The 18,430-nt window shown below is 43.9% G+C and overlaps 1 protein-coding gene across 1 annotated transcript in view; it reads right to left on the bottom strand.

Moving 5' to 3' along the window:
* LOC118770919 (partitioning defective 3 homolog) overlaps positions 1–18,430 on the bottom strand; it is a 262,566-nt gene that overhangs the window by 156,144 nt on the left and 87,992 nt on the right. Inside the window, exon 3 of the mRNA XM_036518693.1 lies at positions 5,591–5,771. Within this exon, the coding sequence (XP_036374586.1) occupies positions 5,591–5,771 (181 nt within the window). The remainder of the gene's footprint in view (positions 1–5,590; positions 5,772–18,430) is intronic.

Below are 18,430 nucleotides of genomic sequence, written 5' to 3'. Positions count from 1 at the left end.
GAAAGCACCTGGAGGTTTTGGACTGGAAGTGAACGGTATGATTTCCTGTGGGACCCATCAGAATAAACCCGAACGGAGCAAACTAATCAGAACTCATTTTGGAAAAATAATGAAAGTTCTCGAACAAAGTAATCCCCAATTACTGCTTCCACCCCCGCCTGACAGGCGAAAAAGAGAATAAGAGTGCTCGTAAAATTAATCAGGATCTGGGTCAGGGTTTTTACAACCTGAGGTGAGAGAGGTAAAGTTTTCGCAGAGAAGAATGAAGGTCAAAGGAGCGTTCCCGTTTTAATTTTTGTGTTCCGCGAGGCCATGGAAACGACAAAAGCGTTCCAAGATCTCCTCAGCCTGTGCTCATCTTTGAACATGACAAGCCTTTGTAGTCTCCCTTTGAGTTACTGGTCGAAAAACATTAGCCTCTTGTATTTTGAGGATTTATGTTTCGTTTGTAAAAACGCCAAGGAGACCTTTTTTTTTTTTGAACGAGAACAAAAAGAAAATCTTTTCCTTGTTAAAACTGATCTAAAATCACTTCAATTAGAGGGTTTAAATAATGGATTAAGAGGTCTTCAGTATGGAAAAAGTTTGAGCCAATTCAGCTGATTACTTAATGACTTGTTATCCAAATGTGTTTAAAAAATAAATAGGATGTACTTCGTTTAAAGACAGCTTTAGAGAGTGCTCAGGACAGAAGGGAAAAGGAAGAACCAAATCATTTTTCCTTCTGAAAACGGTGAATAGTCAGAGTGCTGTATAAAGACATGAAGTCGCTCAGCCCAGCGAAACGCGTTATGAGCCCGGGTTTACATATTCACAGGCTTCAAAATAAACATTGCAACATAACTCCACAAAGTGGTAACTTGTTTGCTTTACAGACCCTGAAAAAACAGACCACACAAGTGAAAAAAAACTAACAGCAAGCTTAAAAAAAAAAAAAATCCCTCCCGAATCTATGCAGAGCTCACCTCCCATGCAGCTAGCGGGAGAAATTAGCCAGCATCCACTTCAAGACAAGAAGATCCCATGGAGCTTAGAGTGTCTCTGTCTCACATTAATGATGATACATAAACAGTTAGGCATGTTTATGGACAGCTTCATCCGAGCCGGCACCCACAAACAGCCACCCCACGGGTGTTTTAGGTTACGAAAGAGTCAGGCGGTCACTTAGAGCGTGGGAGTATATTCAGAGATTCCCCCCCGGGTTTGGATACATTCTGTATCCATGTTACAGTAGAGATCGGGAAGAGAAGACATTGAGACTGGACAACTTGGGGAGGACCGGGAAACACCTACAAACTCCAGCCAGCGCCCTCTTTTGCCTGTCTTTTGCTGCAACAACACCTCTGCTGCATGTGAGATCTAAGATCCCACCCAGGCAAAGTTCCCACTGCATAGCACTTCAATTCAATTAGTGCTGAGCCAAGTCCTCTGCTAAGTATCTCTTACTGATATGGCTTCTTCTCAAAGGAGGACAAGTGCTAAATGTGCAATTAGGACTATTATCTGCAAAAGAAAAATGAAGAAGAAATATTTTCAATTAAGCTGAAGGAAACCCTGCAATACCTGGTCCTTGTATTATAATGTTGGGACTCTGGCTTCCTGTGTATCATCATGACTTACATTCCTGTCATATGAGATCCAATCAGCTCAAAGAACCTGCCTCCTTCACTGTGGAAGTGCACAGAAAACTGTTTTTGTACTTTACAAATCTGTGCTTACCTTCTTGGCTTAATTTTCAAATAAAAATGAAAAGCATTTTCTCTGATAGATAAAAAAGTTAAAAATACTAAAAAGTATCACCACTTGACACAGTTTCTGTATGTTAAACTGCATATGTTAAATTAAACAGTTTGCAAATTTATATAGCTACCTATAGTGGTTCTTGTATCTGATGTGAACATGAGTTGTCATTGTAATGGTGTAACAGATCAATGTTCTCCTTTCCTGTTTAAAAGCCCGTCAATGGATGAAACAACTGGCAACAACCTAATCGTAAAAAGTCTTATGGGTAACAGTTTGAGTTAAATGAGGCAAACTCTCACATTTCATAGCCCTGCATACAAAGACCAACACACCACCTCCCATTAACATGACACAAGAGGCCGAGACGGCAATGTAACAGGGCCGACAATAAGGAGCTGACAAACCTAATAAATGCCACACCAGCCTGGACTGACAAAGGCACTCGAAGGTCCTCAGGAGCAGATGGAAATTTATGACTGGGGAGAGCAGGTCGAACTCAACATCACCTCTTAATGATGGATTGCTGAGCTGTTGAAATGATCAAAGCTGCAGCGAGTGACCTAACGCCTACACGTCCTGCCTTATTGCGGGAGATCGGCTTCGTGGTAAATGTGACGTTATCACTGAGTGTCACTCGGGGTCAGAGTCATCACGCTTGATGCGTTCGGCAGTTTCGGCACTGTTTCTGTCCCTGGGCTAAGGGTGAGATCTGCTGGACTACAGGTCAACTGATAGAGAAACAAATGTGATAAGTACTCACTCTCACCTGTCTGTGAAGCACTCTGAGACTCTGACAATAAACGAAAGGCAAAACATGATCATAATGATGACGATGATGATGAGGGTGATGGTCATGATAATGATGCTGATAATGATAATAGGCATAACTATTAACATTATGATGTCAACTATCATCATCACCATTGTTGCTATTATCATTAGTCAACTATGACTAACAATCACTACTTCTAAATGATCAAGCCACTTGCACGAGGAAAAAAAAAAAAAAGTTGTTCAGAATAGCGAATCCAAAAATAAATAAACACTAAAAGTTTTCAAATGTCTAACTGACAAGGCCAGACACTGCGTGCTGATCGGTGAGGCATCGCGTTTCGTATCAGGATCCCAGTTTCTAGACACAGCCCGTCAAACTGCAGAGCCTCTGCAGCTGTAGGAAAAAGAGAGTGAAGAGCGCGGATGGGTGAGGCGGCCTGACCAAATTGATTAAATAATCGCCTCGCCACTTACAGGTGCCCCGAGTTTTTTCCCCAGCACGCAATCACTTAGCGGCAGACACACGCGGGCTTCCGCCGCGGTAATTAAGCGCGGGCGGGACGCCTGGCGCATCTGTCCTCGTCCCCCCCCCGCCCCTCATTGATATTCCCGGCCTGCAGTGGGAGCAGCGTGTGGCCCCCAGGCTGGAGGAGCATGACGGCTGATTCCACTCCTGATCGAGGGCTGTCGCCGAGCCAGCCAGGATCCCGCCGCGGAGCAGACAGCGGGGACCCCCGCAGGGCTCTGGCAGCTTCAACCGAGCCCAAACCAGAAGTGCTCGTCACCGCCCCCTGCCAAAGTGCCAATAAATACAGGCAATTTTCATGGCTCATGGCATTTGGGGACACTGCAGCTGGGACGCCTGGTCCCCCTGGTGCCCCAGCCCGCAGCATCACTGAAGGAGGGTGAGTAGAATTCTGAGGCTAACTGTGTACAGCTGCTCCCCTGAAAACCAGGCCTGGAGAAGACCCCTGAACCAACATGTCTGAGAGGAACAGAACCACGAGATGCCGCAAAGTAACTTCTTGCATCCTCTATCCAAACTATCCTTTATTCGCTTGTGAAATTGAAAATGTTTTTTTTTTCTTCTTCTGTATAAATCTGATTTTATGTGTTGCAATCTAAAGTTTCAGGGTAAATACATTCTGTAGAGGGTTTTCTCTTTTTTTACATTTTTATTTTAGAAGATTAGATATTCGTGTTCAGGCAGTAAAATGGAACACCATCATGATTTGAACAAATTACGCTCCTCATGGCAATTTAAATCTCATCTCCAATCCAATTATTATTTGCCTGACCTCCCCAACATCTGCTAATAGGAAAATATAAAATGCTCCCAAGTCCTGAGATCAATAAAATCCCAGAGATAATTATTGCATACATCCCTAACTCTGCACTCCTGAGCACAAACATCAGACGTAATGGCACGCAATTTGATTTCATATTTCTTCGCCCCGCTATCTCTAATGTGCTCATTTACGCAGCTCTGACTACACACAGCAAATCAGCCCAGACACCCCAAGTCCGTACACCGCAAACACCTCTTATTTTCTAATCAAACTCGAAAAAAACGATTACCTGTCACAAAACAAATCAACACCACTGCTCTCCGGGCTAATCAACTTCACACTAATGGCAAACCCTATAATTCTGGGCGTGAGGTTTTGCGAGACGGCTCAAAACTCATTTGATCGGACGAAAACTTTGTGAAGGTCAGGAGATGACGACACGGACAGAAAAATGAAATGAGGGCAGAATGCGGCCAAAAAGTGGGGGTTCAACCAAAGTGGGAGCGACATTGCAAACCCATTTTTCTCAGAGGGCTATGGGACATGAGAGTGGAAGAGACATTGTAATTCAGCACTGAATGTGCTGAATTACAGAGCTCCGTTTCGTGAACACCATCATTACCCTGCTGTACCCTGTGACACTGCAGCATTTGACTAGCTTTCAGGGGATCAATTTGACATCTTTGACAAAAGTGCAGCCTGCCTCCGCTGCATCTATGCCTTTCCAAACATAGATTATAGATGTCCACTCTTCAACTACATTATAGCAGTGTCTGAATCAGGAACACGTTTGTAATAAAAAAGAATCCCTTCATGAAATAATCAGCAAAATGTCTGTGCAAACAGGGACGCCGATACTGAGGGGGTGAGAATTGGTTCCTGCTGATGAGGGTTAGATCACAGCTTTGACTTTGCGTACTCGGTCTGTAAAGAATCAAAACTCACCACAACCAGCTTTCTGGCGTTCATATAAAAAATATCAGCAGTTCAAAAGCAAGCACAGTCACTTTAGATTAGCCCTCTCTGAAAAAGAGGCACCATATATTCTTTGAAGATAAAGGCCTCTCATGTTTTTTTTTCCTTTCCATTTTTTTTTGAGTACATATTTGCATTTCTGCTGCTAAATCTCAAAAGCTTCAAAAATAAATCAGCCTGGGTGAGATTCTGCTTTAGGAAATGGTGATTGTTTTATTAAGCCATGGAACCACAAACAATTGCATTCATCACAGAGTTTAAAAATATAGAGAACGTGGTGCTGGCGTTGGCACAGAGGTGGTCATCTCAAACCCTATCCATCCTGGCTTCTGCCTCTGGTGTTCTTCTCTTTTATTGAAGAAAATTATGAGTTCATTTTCTCTGACAACAAAGTTAATTTATGAGAAAATTATTGAGTTAATTTTCTCCTTGTCAGAGCTGGGATTGTTTCCTGTTCCTGTGGACCTATGGGTTAGCCCCTCACTGCCGTGTAAGGAGAAAGATGAAAGAACACACGGGATGGTTGGCTGTTGGGAAATGTGGGGAAGTGAAGGCCCATCCAACTCCATCAAGAGGAAGGTCAAAATGTCAAGCTGCTAAATGGCAACAGAAATACAGAAATGTGACACTACATTTGCTTTCCAGGTACTCTAATCCAGAGCAACATACACATCTCACAAGTTGGTAATCCACTGATACTGCTGGATAAGGGATAGATCACAGCAGTCACCCCACCAAAACAATTGATCCAGCAACCTCTGGGTTATAAACCCTGATCCTCAACCACTACGCCACACTGCCAGACTTACTGGTTCTGAGCGCGGACGGGGTGACCTCGATCTCGCTGGCTGCCTGGTAGGGCTGGAAGGCTGACATGTTGTTGGAGTTGAGCTCAGTGGCGAAGAGGTCTGGGCTCTGTGTGCCCGTGGAGCTGGCGCTGGTGCCATCGCCGCCATGGTGAGGGTCCTGCTCGTCGTACACGGCCACCAGCTGGGGTGGGGGGAGAGAGAGAGAGAGAGAGAGAGAGAGAGAGAGACGGTCACTCTTATGATCACTCCTGAACTGGCGAACACACCCAGGCCCAATCCAGAAACAGCTGTTTATCCCACCCCCTTAGCCCTTCATCAGCCCCGCCTGACAGACCTGAAAGGACTGGTCAAATGTCAGAGCCAGGCACAGTGTCGACCAAACTGCTGATGTCTACCCATTACACAGATGCTCTTATCCAGAGAGACTTACACAGGTTACAAAATGTTACCCACTCATGCAGCTGGATATTCACTGAGGCAATTCTGGGTTGAGCACCTTGCTCAAGGCTACAGCAGCAGTGCCCCAGCAGGGAACTGAACCTACAACTTTTTGGTTAAGAGCCCTGCTCCTTACCATTGTACCACACTGCTGCCTGCCTAATCAGTCCTTTCTGATCTTTGAAGGGGAATCAAGAAGGGCCTTGGGGAAAGTGTTGGGGTGAGGGGAAGGGGATAGGAGTTAGTTCTGGATTGGGTCCCACTCTCACTACAGCCTGTAGGACTCAGGCAGGGACAGCTCCAGAAAGCAAAGCGATTTTTTCAGCATGTATGTCTTTGATCATAGGATCATGAACCCTATAAATGATTTCACAGCCGTGACCGGAGAGAGCTACAGGGCGCCGGGATGGTCTTTCATTGCCAAAGGTCTGATTAGGGACCAGTCTATTCTCACAGAAGCATGAGCAATATCCTCTCACATGGTGATAAGATGTTGCTTCAAGATAGACATCAGACATTAGCTCACAGTATACGACAATGAATCTCAATGACTGAATGAATTCGCTCCAAGTGATGAGACAGGCAGCTTATGTCAGCTGTTTTTTCCAGTCACAGAGCCCATTCATTGATATTAACCAGCCTTAAATGATTTTATGAGCTATTTTACTGAGAAGAGTCAGTAAGACCAATGACAGCAGCACATACAGTAAGCATGCCTATTTTCCACACACAGGCAGCCTCTCTCCAACAGGCAATTTCAATCCCAATCATTCTGATTGTCTGATTCACAATCGGTTCATGTTTGTCTTGCTTTCCTGATAAACAGCTACACCATTGGTTCATGAGTGTTGGTCATAAGGAATGGTTGTACAGTAAAAGTGATGGTTTCCTCGCAGTCAACGATTTTCCAAGAAGTATTTTAGTCTTGAGAGCCTTTCTCTTTGCAGAGATACATATTAAAACAGAACAGAGGAACTGTTCATTACTGAAATTACTGTCAATCCAGAGATGAAATGTTGCCAACTAACTAGGGAATGCACCAAAGCAAGGTGTTCCTATCAACGCCTACAGATGTCCACTGACAAAGAACTTATACTCAAGCACAGTCCTGCCTTATGAACATTCACATTCTCTCATCAAAAATCAGAACGTTCACAAATCAAAATACCATCTGAGGAGCAATGCTGTGGGATAGCTACAGATAAACACTGCCTTCATTAAAATATAGGTGATAATCTGCATCGTTTATTCAGTACTAAACACATCTTGCTGCAACCAATCTCCCTTTGAATTGTAGCCTCCATGAAGAGTCATTCCCTTGTATTCCGTGAGCACAGCGCATGTGTGTTCTATCATTAGCATAATACACACAATGACATTTTGTGTGTTTGTTTTGTGCAATTAATGTAGATTACCTTTGCTGCCTGAGACGGGTTTCTGGTTATCACACTTGTACTAATTGCAAATGTGTTTGCCTGAGCACCAGAGGCCCCCCCGGTAGAGGCTTTTTGGTTTAATCGTTTTTTGTTTTTTTTTCCCTTCCCTTTGTGAACAGAAACGACGCCCCCACAATTATGCAGCATTACTGTGGTCTAATGTGGGGGGGGCAAAGCAATCAGACTCAGCCATGTTTCAAAACAAGCTTCTTTTTATATTAAAATCAGACACTTTGAAGCAGATTTTCCTTGACATTCCCTTCATCACAAAGTTTCAAGGCTCTGAGTTAGATGTTCAGGGCTGCTTTTATATACTTAGAGGATAACACAAAGGCTTCTCATCTGAAATGCTATTAGTGAATACATTTTTTAAAACTTATTTTTTATACATCCCAATTTGAAGTTGCAAATTTTTCTGCTAATCTAGACAGTTTATTGTGGCAACAATGCCATTCAAAATGACAATAGGGATCTGAGTTCAGCTGGGCTGAGAAATTTAATTTAGGCCATTATTGTGTGAAACCCAACAGTAAATGACATTTGACCTCATCATCTTTTCACATCTACACAATGCATTCACCCAGCCTATTCCGCATCAAGCTAAAAATTCCTGGACTGGAGGAGTTTAGGAAGCCTGTGATTGGTGTTTTCAATATTTGTATTGTTATCATCTATCTCCTTCAATTGTGCTATATTATATGGTCCCTTTCTACCCGCTCTGGGACTTTTTTCATACTGCTGCGTCCTACTCACTTTACCCACACAAAAATCAAACTGACCTGCATTAACTCAAAACTGATGATCCCTGAAATTCAGATGTTCCTGCAAATGGACTTTTTCTACAAATAGAGGGGTACGCAGCTAAGATTATCTCTGGTCTCTGAGGTACCTTAGACAGTCCAGCTCTAGTCCTGTCACATTACCAGTCATGTTACGTCATGTCAAATCATATTATAACTGTGCACTGCAGTGCACGGAAATGTGAAAGCTCGACACTTCCAGTTGCACCTCGGAAACAAAAGCAAATGGCAAAACCAAAGCAAAAAGTATAACTAGATATTCAATTTTTGTTTTTAATTGATCGTGGAACAACAGGAAATTTATCAGTGGAGTTCAAAACCAGGATGTGGAAATACACTTGCCAACAAAGGTGTAAGCAGCGGTCTTAACAATCACTTCAGGTTAAAAGAGCTCAAAAAAGTCTACACCGCTGCTTTACAACTTGCAGTACACACTGTCACAAGAACTTTCTCCATTCCAACTTCACAGGTCAAACATACAATAATTTCTCTTTCCACAGCAATGGCTGACAACAGCCTTTGCGAAAGCCGGTCTCTCGCCAGGAGGTTTCTTGCCCCTTTTCTTGTGAATCACTCAGTAAACTGGCTAAGCCTTGGAGCAAGGCGTACTTCCACTCTTCCACATCTTGCCCTCACTTCACCCGCCTATCGCACTGGGGTCTGCAGAGCTTTGGGACAGAGCATCTCAACAATGCCTTTGATGTTCCCCTGCTTTGATCTGCCGCTGATCTGACAGGCAGCAGAGAGCTTGACAGCGGACTCCCTTCCAATTACTGTCCCAGCTTGGGTCCCATTGGCCGACAGTCGGCCAATAGGCATGCATATGGCGAAGATGCACTGGGCCCACAAGTGTTTCTGTTAAAATGTCCTTCTGCCAGGAAAATACCCAAGCCTCCACCATGAACCCACTCAACTCGCTCTCTGCTGTCTACTCCCTTCTCAGCCCTTCTCTCCTCCTTCTCTTTCATCGTCTTCTGCTGTAGGGGACTTTGTTTTCTATGAGGTCAAAGTCAAAATCCATATGCTCTTAAAGTCCCCAGCCGCACCATCTACCTGCATCCATACACCAACACCCTCACCTTCGGTTCTCTGTTAACACTAAATCAATTCATCTAAAGGATAAAGCTGAAAGTTTTTTTCATACACTCTGGATTTTTTTCCCATTTCACAGTATCCTTCAACTATAGGGATGGCCTTGCAATATCAGTCCTAGCTGTGCTCTGTTAAAAGAAACATGGAATTTAATTTAAAATGCCACCACTCTATTCTCATCTGATTTTTCAGCTCATCTGATTTTTTTTTAAAACACACCGAAATGTTGCCTTGCCGTTGCAAGCCAAACACATACCACAAGCCAACTTTCACCCGTCTTTCAAAGCCTTTATTGCTTTTATGACCTTGCTTCTAACAAGTTGAGGTACACAGTAAACTCTTGTACGTAAAAACAGATGCCTCAGATAAGAGGAACCATGTGCTCCATCAGCACACTGAGATGATTCCAGAGGACCAGAAAGCACAACTGAGGAAAGTGTTTATGTTTATGTTGTTAAATATGCTTTGGCAATGCAAATGTAAACTCTGTCATGCCAATAGGGCAAGCTGAATTGAATTTAAATGACTGTGTGTGTGGTGTCAATAGATATGAATCTATTTATCTTATGATAACCATTGCTATAATCAATGACAAAAGGGCATATTACTGCATTTGTCCTGGTCAGCAGAAAGTAAAAAAAAAATGGGCTGATTATCTCTCTCTCTTTTTCCTTTAATTCTCTCCTCCTACTTCTCCTCCTTTCTCTTCCCTCTCATCAAACATCCAACTACAGTAAGTCTCACTAATCCAATGTACTCACTCCTAAGGGTTATTAAATATTATACAGTAGCTATCACTGTTAAGCTGCCACAAGTACACACCACTCCATACGTGTGCTCTCATCTGCCTGTACAAGGATGTAAATCCCTAAAAAATATGAGTATGAACACGATAGTGGAATAAATACTCTTGGATAAGAGTGTGTAAATGTTTCATCTTCTTTATTTAATGTCGGGGTGATGCCTGAAAGGTAGCCGCCTAGCTGGAAACTCCCAAAGCTCCAATCCACAATCCACAAGACATCTATTCCTCTAATGCTGATGTCTCTCCCGCTGCCTGCTATCAACTCAACCCAGCAGGAAAAGTCAATAAAGGAAGATATGGGAAAGAAGTGTGAGGTTTGGAATGGGTCTGTTGACCCCAAGCCTGATGTACCAGCAGGGAGCATCTTGCAAGAAACTGCTGCCCTTTAAGGCCTTTGACCTTCCTCATTTTCAGTGACCAGGGGAATTTGCTCCTGTTGCACAGTCTGGTTTGAGGTGGAGCCTTTTCCACAAGCCACTCTCCCTCTCAGGCCTTTAGAAGACCTCTAGCAAGCACCGGTCATCCCTCACCAAGAAGAAAAATAGCTTTGCTTCAGAGACAGACGGTGTAATGATATTCCAGACAGACCCTCTCCGTAAGCTACACTGGCAAACCTAAAAGGCTGAAATTTCGTGAGTCACAGTGCTGTGCCCCTCTCCACAAGGACGAGCTGCCACAAACACTGTCGTTACTACTTTGTATGAAGAGACCATTCTTGTGACACAGCCACCACATCACAGCACCTTTGTCCTGGTCTTCGAAAAAGATCCTCAAACAAGCTGTCTCCACCAGCAAGCGATGAAAACGGTTCCTCTGCGCTTACTGTTTGATTTTAATATTTCAACCATTCAAGAGCAGATTTAGACAGCAGGCCATATAAAACAGGAGCCTTCAGATTTTAGAAGTGCACCCCAGTCTCTGAGAACCCCTTCTTTACTACAGTGATAAAATATTTCAGCAAAAGGGCAAGCGTTTATACCAGTCACCCAGATTACCCACGGTGGGCAAACCTGACAGTCATCTAAATCTAAACGAATCTGTAAAAGTGCTGCTGTTTGCTGAACAGCTCCATGGCAGTGACATTCTTCAAGCTAATCCTGCTAAAAAGATGTGTTAAATGCTTACTCACTACTCATATACACACATGCTGAGAGATCTGGAATGGGCTTTTTTTCCCCCATTCCACTTTATTACACTGTTTAACGAGGGAATGGGGGCATAAAGAAGTTTCTGTCCAGAAATGGAGGAGGGAGCAGAAGTGAGACTAGTAGATGGATCAAGCAAAGTTTACACAGATTACAGACTCATCCTGCAAAATCCTCAACACTAAACTGAAGCCCCTCGGACATCTTCGTTCCGATCAGCGGACCTATGGGAAATGAATTCAAATGTATTACAGAAATATCATACCTTTATAAAGCTTGCAAAAAGTGTAACAGTAAAAAAAAAAAGAAACTGTAAACCCTACTTTAACAGGCATACAGAATTGCCCTGAAGTCTGGCCATGGAGACAATTACATATTTACAAGCATTATATATAATCATAATAATATATAAATTACATATATAATGATCAAAGCAATGATTAGAACAGCATGAGGCAGAACTCTCCTCTCTTTGAACCAGTATGTGTTACTTGTCCTTGTAATGTGAATGTGCTGCTATATATCACCTGCAGCTGAATCATTGCTGCTTGCATTTACATTGATCTCACCAGTGGCATTTTCCTTTTTCCCTGAACAGGCAGAGAGATAAGATACTTTGTATATTACAGCCATTTGTTTCTTTTGAGCCTTTTTCGACTCAAGATAAGCTGCCACGTCCTTATCTTGCCAGTTCCACTTTTTTTGTTCTCTTTTCGATGGTTTTGAATGCTTATTTGCTTAGGATACTGTGCACTGAATGTTTGCATTGGGACTGGATAGATGCAACTTTATAGCCTGTGAATACCGAGGAAGTGACACACAAGTAAGCCATTTCAGTCTAAACGCAGTTATTAACAATGCCTTGAGGTGAACCTTCCAAAAGCAAATTTATCATAATGAAAACTAAAGAAGAGTTACGCTGCCCTTAACCGTCAGCTGTGCTTCCATAAATAAAATAAATGCCAATGCTTTCCAATTTGCAAAGCAGCAACAGCCTACTCTTCCCTCCAGTGTAATAGCATCCCTTGCGTCAAACTTGAAGCATTACAAAAACCTATATTAGGAACATCCCTATTACATACTAAACCCTTAAATTCTGCATTTCATATGCATAACGCCAGAGGATAGCATCAGTAATTAAAACCACTATCCAGGGACAGAGTGTGAGAAGGACAAATGAACACCTGAAACCACTAGTGCCCCCAGGTGCTTGCAGTTCCTACACATATAACTGGTTGGGTGGAGGGGTTGTGCCATAGTCACTTGCCACTGGATCAGGTTGATGGTATCATGTAGAACCCAGGAAACAGCAGTGAATCCTCTGTCAGATGTTAGCGATGGAAAGATGGAGATGACTGAGACATCCCCCCCCAGTGGAATTTTCAGCACGGAATCCTGGAGACCTCACTCTCTCATTATGCTCACAAACAGTGCGGCTCTGTGCAATAATGTGGCATAATAAGGAACAGGGCTCATAACTCAAAGGTTGCCGGTTCGATTCCCAGGTGGGGCATTGCTGCTGTACCCTTGAGCAAGGTACTTATCTTGAATTGCTTCTGTAAATATTCGGGAGCTGGAATGGATGCAGCACGAGTTGCCCTGCAAAAGGGTATCTCCTCAGCAAATAATGTAATGCGATACTAAAGGAACATATCCTGAAACGTGCGGTTCTTCAGCTGAGCCATCAGTCCAGAGGCGTGAGAACACTCTGCAGTGCTCTACATTCTCAGAAATGAGGACCCACTGACAAATGAGGAAAAAATGTTAAAAAGATGTTCAAATAGATTTGGCATGTCAGCACTGGTCGGGGACTCGCCATGCCCTGCTTAGGAAATTAAGGTGACAAAAACAGCCTCGCCAGGGACATACAGGCCAAAGAGTCTGCATAGATTCCAGGTGCTTTTTTATTGCAGCCACAGTGGAGCTGATCAATTCAAACAGCATCCAGACTAGCACACAATATGAAGACAATGGCTTTGCAAAAAAAAAAAAAAAAAAGCACTCTCGAACCTGACAACGCATGAGTATGTGAGCAGAATACAGAGGAGAAGGAAAACACGGCGCTAATCTGAAAAGATACTGCACCAGACAGATGAATATGTCATGACGGAGATAAAAATGAAACGGGGGATAAAAAAAAAAAAAAAACATGACAACTTCTCCAGCCAAAAACTGATGCATCAGCTCACTGTCTTATTGTCATCTGACTTTGCTGCCACGGGTTCCCTCCGCCTGTGCAACACCACAATATCACTGTTGTTACAGAACACAGAGTGCCTGAGGCAGGGAGCGCTGTATCTAAGTGTGTGGCATAGTAGTTATAGAAAAGGTCTTGTAACCCAGGGGTTGCCAGTTCAACTCCCTAATGGAACACCGCTGTAGTACCTTTACACAAGGCTCTTAACCCAAACTGCCTCGCTGAACACCCGGTTGTATAAAAAAAAAAAAAGGATAAAATGTACATTGTAAGCTACGTTCGTTGCAATGGGCAAAAGCATCTGCCAAGATACTGCAGTGCATCTGTGCTGAGTTACACTCAGGGCCACAGAGCCACGCTCAGGCTAATGAATACCCCTGAGCACTGCAAGACAGAAGCACTGAGGCCTCTGACTCCTGCAGCCAGCGTCTGCCTGCTTCTCACACTCGGGCTGAGAGCCGAGCCCTCGTTAAATCCGGCTCTGCCCTGCATTCAAACGTACACAGTACTGGTTAATAATGCAGGAGAGAGCCTGTAGCGATAGCACTGGGTCGATACCCGAAATTCTGCATTGACATGCCATGAGTAATTTCAGTGCAATAACGCTGTCATGAAAATGTGCTTTTTTTACCGTGCTAGTCATTACAAATTTCACTGAATGGTGGCAGCTAAACTTTGAATAATTAAACCTAAACTCACACAGAGTATCCCTGACATTGGAGTCACTCTTCTTCACTAATCACATTTTATCTAAATTACCTGCATTGATCTGGGGAGAAAAGTAACACAAAACATTAACAACTGTGGCTGTCAATACGGGAAAGCTAAATGCGTTCCAAATCTCCCAAGAACCACTTGCTCTTAATCTTCATTTGAGATTAACATCTAAACAAGAGGCACACTTCCAACCCAAATTGCTCCTTTTAAACAGTACGCCTAAAATGGAAAAAAGAAGAAAATCCAAACTGAATATAAAACGAGTTCACTGAACAATCGTACCCCTTTCTCAGCCTGCTGCCTAAACTTTCAGCTTCGCTTTCGGGCTGTTGGCAGGAAACGGCACCGTGTCCGTCTCCAGATTACACAGTCCCAGTAGGCCCTGCGGTGCTGAAATCTCCTGCTCAAGGTGTCCTTGTGGCACAGATAAACAGCTACCTTCTGGCAAGCTTTGTCATCAGAGGGAGGCAAGTTTTGCTTCTTCGCCTTCGCATTAGGGGATCCTCCTTGATCACTCCCTCCTGTTGATGTACTGTAGATTATCAGCGACTCACTGCACAACACTAACAAAAATAAACTCTCTTTATACGCAGCTTCTTGTCAAAGGCAGCGCACAAGCTGAGAGCAGTTCACAGTTTGCTACAACTAATGAACATATTTTAAGGTATATAAATTTTTATTTTTAAATATCACACGTATCGTAATTCATCTCTGCAGTGCCGTCTCATTGTTGGGAGTGGGTCTCTGCAGTCATTTAAATCACTACAGCACTCCTGCCCTCTGGTGCGCTTCTCCGACATAGCTTCTCGGGTCTTTTCTGCGGCTTTTCAAAATAGCATGATGGAGGCTTTCGAATTATGATTCCTACAATAACACGAAAATAATATTCCAATTTAAATAATCTTAAGTGTGTACTCACTGCCAAAAATTTAAAGTTGAATGACAAAAGCATTCCCTGTGTTGCAAAGAAGTAAATCCTATGGTACTAAGTAAGCCACCCATGGAAAAGATGTGCAACAACATCAACATCTGTAAGACTGTCTAAAAGACTGAAAATGTTGCCGACTGTTATTTTCATGTATCTTGAAATTCAATATATTGCAAAAAGTAAGGTATGGTGTGCCTGTTATTGTGAACACGTCTTATGGACACCAGTGGCTGCTCCTCTATATGAATCACTGCAATTTCAAACAGTGGTCCAACATGAAGACTGGCACCAGCTTTACTAAAAAGCACTCTAGCATAACCCTAGTGTGATAACTCTTGTGTGATAACTCAGAATCAGCTCCATACTGCCCTGTTGTTGGACTGATTTTGGTCCCAGACAGAGCGTGTGGAAATGAGTCAGAGGGGTTTCAGGATGGCGGCCTCTTTGAACGAGGACAGACCCCGCACTTGGGGAAAAGCAATTAAGGCTCTCCTTATCAACAGGATGACGGAGGAAGGCGTCACTTTGACAGACACACCCTCCTGTCCAACGCTAACTTTGAGTGGTATTCAGCCGCCATGAGAGTGGGTGGAGTGGCACGGGGGACAGTTCCCACGGCGGGGGTCCCTCATGGGAGAGGACAATATTTACCTTAGAAACTGATATTTCCTTCTGAGATGCATGTGAAACTAATTACACGAGGAAGTGGGTCCGGTTTTAAAAATACACTTAAGGTTTGAGTCAGCCACAGTGACCTTCACCAAATGAGAAATTGACATCATATGAAAGCAAGGGCAACATCTCCACTTCCAAGAGATCAGATACATCAGCTCGTCTCTGTAGAACAGCACACAGAAGTATGCACAAAATGAAAGCACAACATGATTACATAAATTTGAAAAAATATACAGAATTAAAATGCAATATCCTTCAAACTGATCAATTTGCAGTGACTCCATTAAACTTCAGAGGGTTATGTGGACATCCAGTGCCATCCCAGCAGCCACAGAGAGCAGGCCTGCAATCCTAGAATCCAGGAAGCACGCATGCACGCACACACAAACACACAAACACACACACGCAGAAATGGAACACACAGACAGTGGAAGATCCAAGCAGACTCTCTACACACTGAGCCAAGCCCAAACCCCAGAGCCTGGAGGTTGTGAGGTCACAGCACTACGCACTTTAAAACAGGCTCTTTATCTTCCGATAAACTCCAGATATTATGCAGTGAGAAAATAACGAAAATAGGTAAACGTCAAGAGGTTTACACCTGCAAATTGCTCTAGACAACTTAAAAATAGACCAGTGTCATTTTTGTGTTCATTATGAAGACTTTGTATCATGGTGATGTCACTTGTTCTTTCAGTCACCTTGATGGAGCTGCGTTATACGTGGAGCCGAGAGACCAGAGGAAAGAGGCAGCTGGTGAGTGAAGGTTGGGGTATGTGTACACTGCCAATGCAGAGTCTAGCCAATGCTGCTCCGCACTTCTGTGGAAAACCAAGGGTCTGATCCAAACCCGCAGAAATGGAACCATGGTGTCAACCCAACCGCAGCCACTTTGAACTACAGAAAAACGCTTCATGACGCAGTGCAACACAAGTTCCCCTAAAACACTGCGAGAAGAAACTCTCCCTCAGGAGGCCTGTAAATCATGTCCTCGAGATCTAAACAGCTCTGAGGGTTTTGAAACACAACAGCATCTCAGCCTCTCCTTTTGACATGACACAGCTGCTGTATGGTGAGCACTACATTATGGAAAATCGAGGGTTTAAAAGACGTAGGTGTCATAGATGGCGAGAGGATACAGACAGACATACAAGGTGAGAGGTCAGACTGCTGTTGTTCTGAAGGCAAGCGCAGGCCCCACTCCAAACACTGGGCCACTGCGTTGTCTCAATGGGTCCAGGTGGCTCCTCCACGGCCCTGAGCAGCTGACAGTGATCCGACAGTAATCCAGAGCAGAGCCCGGCGCTGCCAAAAACAACCAGCCTTCGGGGACGACAACCTCGAACCCTGCTGTCCTCACGCGCTCCGAAACATAAACCTTCAAATCAACCGCACATGTGAAGGAGAACTTGGCCGTGCTCGGTCAAGGGAAGGATCGCTGTGCTCGTCAATCACTCACTCAATCAATCAATTGAAATGTTTTTGTGACAGCACTCTTTTGCGTTGTCACAAAGCTCAGGATAGAGCGTACTTTCTGTGGGGATTTAGAATGCAAAACAATCCCCAGGCAACCAGGGAAAAACTCGTCTGCAGAATAACAGTAAACACAATGAGTGCAATGGGCCCCACTGAAGCTACACAGAGCAGGAAGAACAGGGAACATCTGGAACACTAAGATATTCAAAAAGGGACAGAAATAATAATGAATTACAGATGACATGTTGGAACAACAGTCTGTGAACAGACTGCAGCAATGTCACGGTGCACGAATGTGACCTACAAATTGAGGATGACATCCTCATATGGGCTAGGACTTTCACACAGGTTTCCCTTACCTCACACCAAAGGCTAAATAAATAGTCTAACACTGACAAACTTCCTCTAAAATAATAAAAGATGCACCATCTGATTGGGAGAGCTAGGACATTGCCTTGTTTCTACGAGCCATCTGAGAGCACTGGGACAGACAATTGGTGGATGGAGAATTCGTACACAGTGCCTATCCATAGACAGTGCGGGCGGCAGTGTAGCATAGTGCAGGGCTCGTTCCCGAAAAGGTTGCTGGTTCGAGTCCCTGCTGGGGCACTGGTGGTGCACCCTTTGGCAAGGTATTTAACCCACAATTGCGTCAGTAGATATTCAGCTGTATAAACCTATGTAAGTCGTTCTGGGTAAGATTGTCTGCCAAATGCCTGTAACGTAATTGTAATAAGAAATGCCTATGTTTCACTGCAGGCCAAGGCCAAGTCACCTAACTATAGCGTACAGCTCCCTCCCTACTGGAGGTGCAATGATCATGCCACAGAGGGTGTTCACCGAGACGCCAGCGTGCAGAGCCTACAAGGGGAGCTTTACAGCGGGAGGCACAGCTGCTCTCCTCTGCCGATGCAGCTCATGTTTTATGGAGGCTGTGTGAATTAATTGCCAGGCAGAGTCCTGAATGACTGAAGGGGAGATGGGCTGAGGGGAGAGAGAGAGAGAGAGAGAGAGAGAGAGGGAGAGAGAGAGAGAGAGAGCTGCACCCCACAGAGGGTGGTATTTCAGAGCTGCCTGATGGACCATGCAAGGCGGAGCCCCCCCCCCAATCCAATTTGTGCTAATTCACCT

Source organism: Megalops cyprinoides, chromosome 24 (assembly GCF_013368585.1).
Source record: "Megalops cyprinoides isolate fMegCyp1 chromosome 24, fMegCyp1.pri, whole genome shotgun sequence".
NCBI lineage: Eukaryota > Metazoa > Chordata > Actinopteri > Elopiformes > Megalopidae > Megalops > Megalops cyprinoides.
The sequence above is the reverse complement of the archived record's forward strand: the minus strand, read 5'-3'. Positions and strand labels throughout refer to the sequence as shown.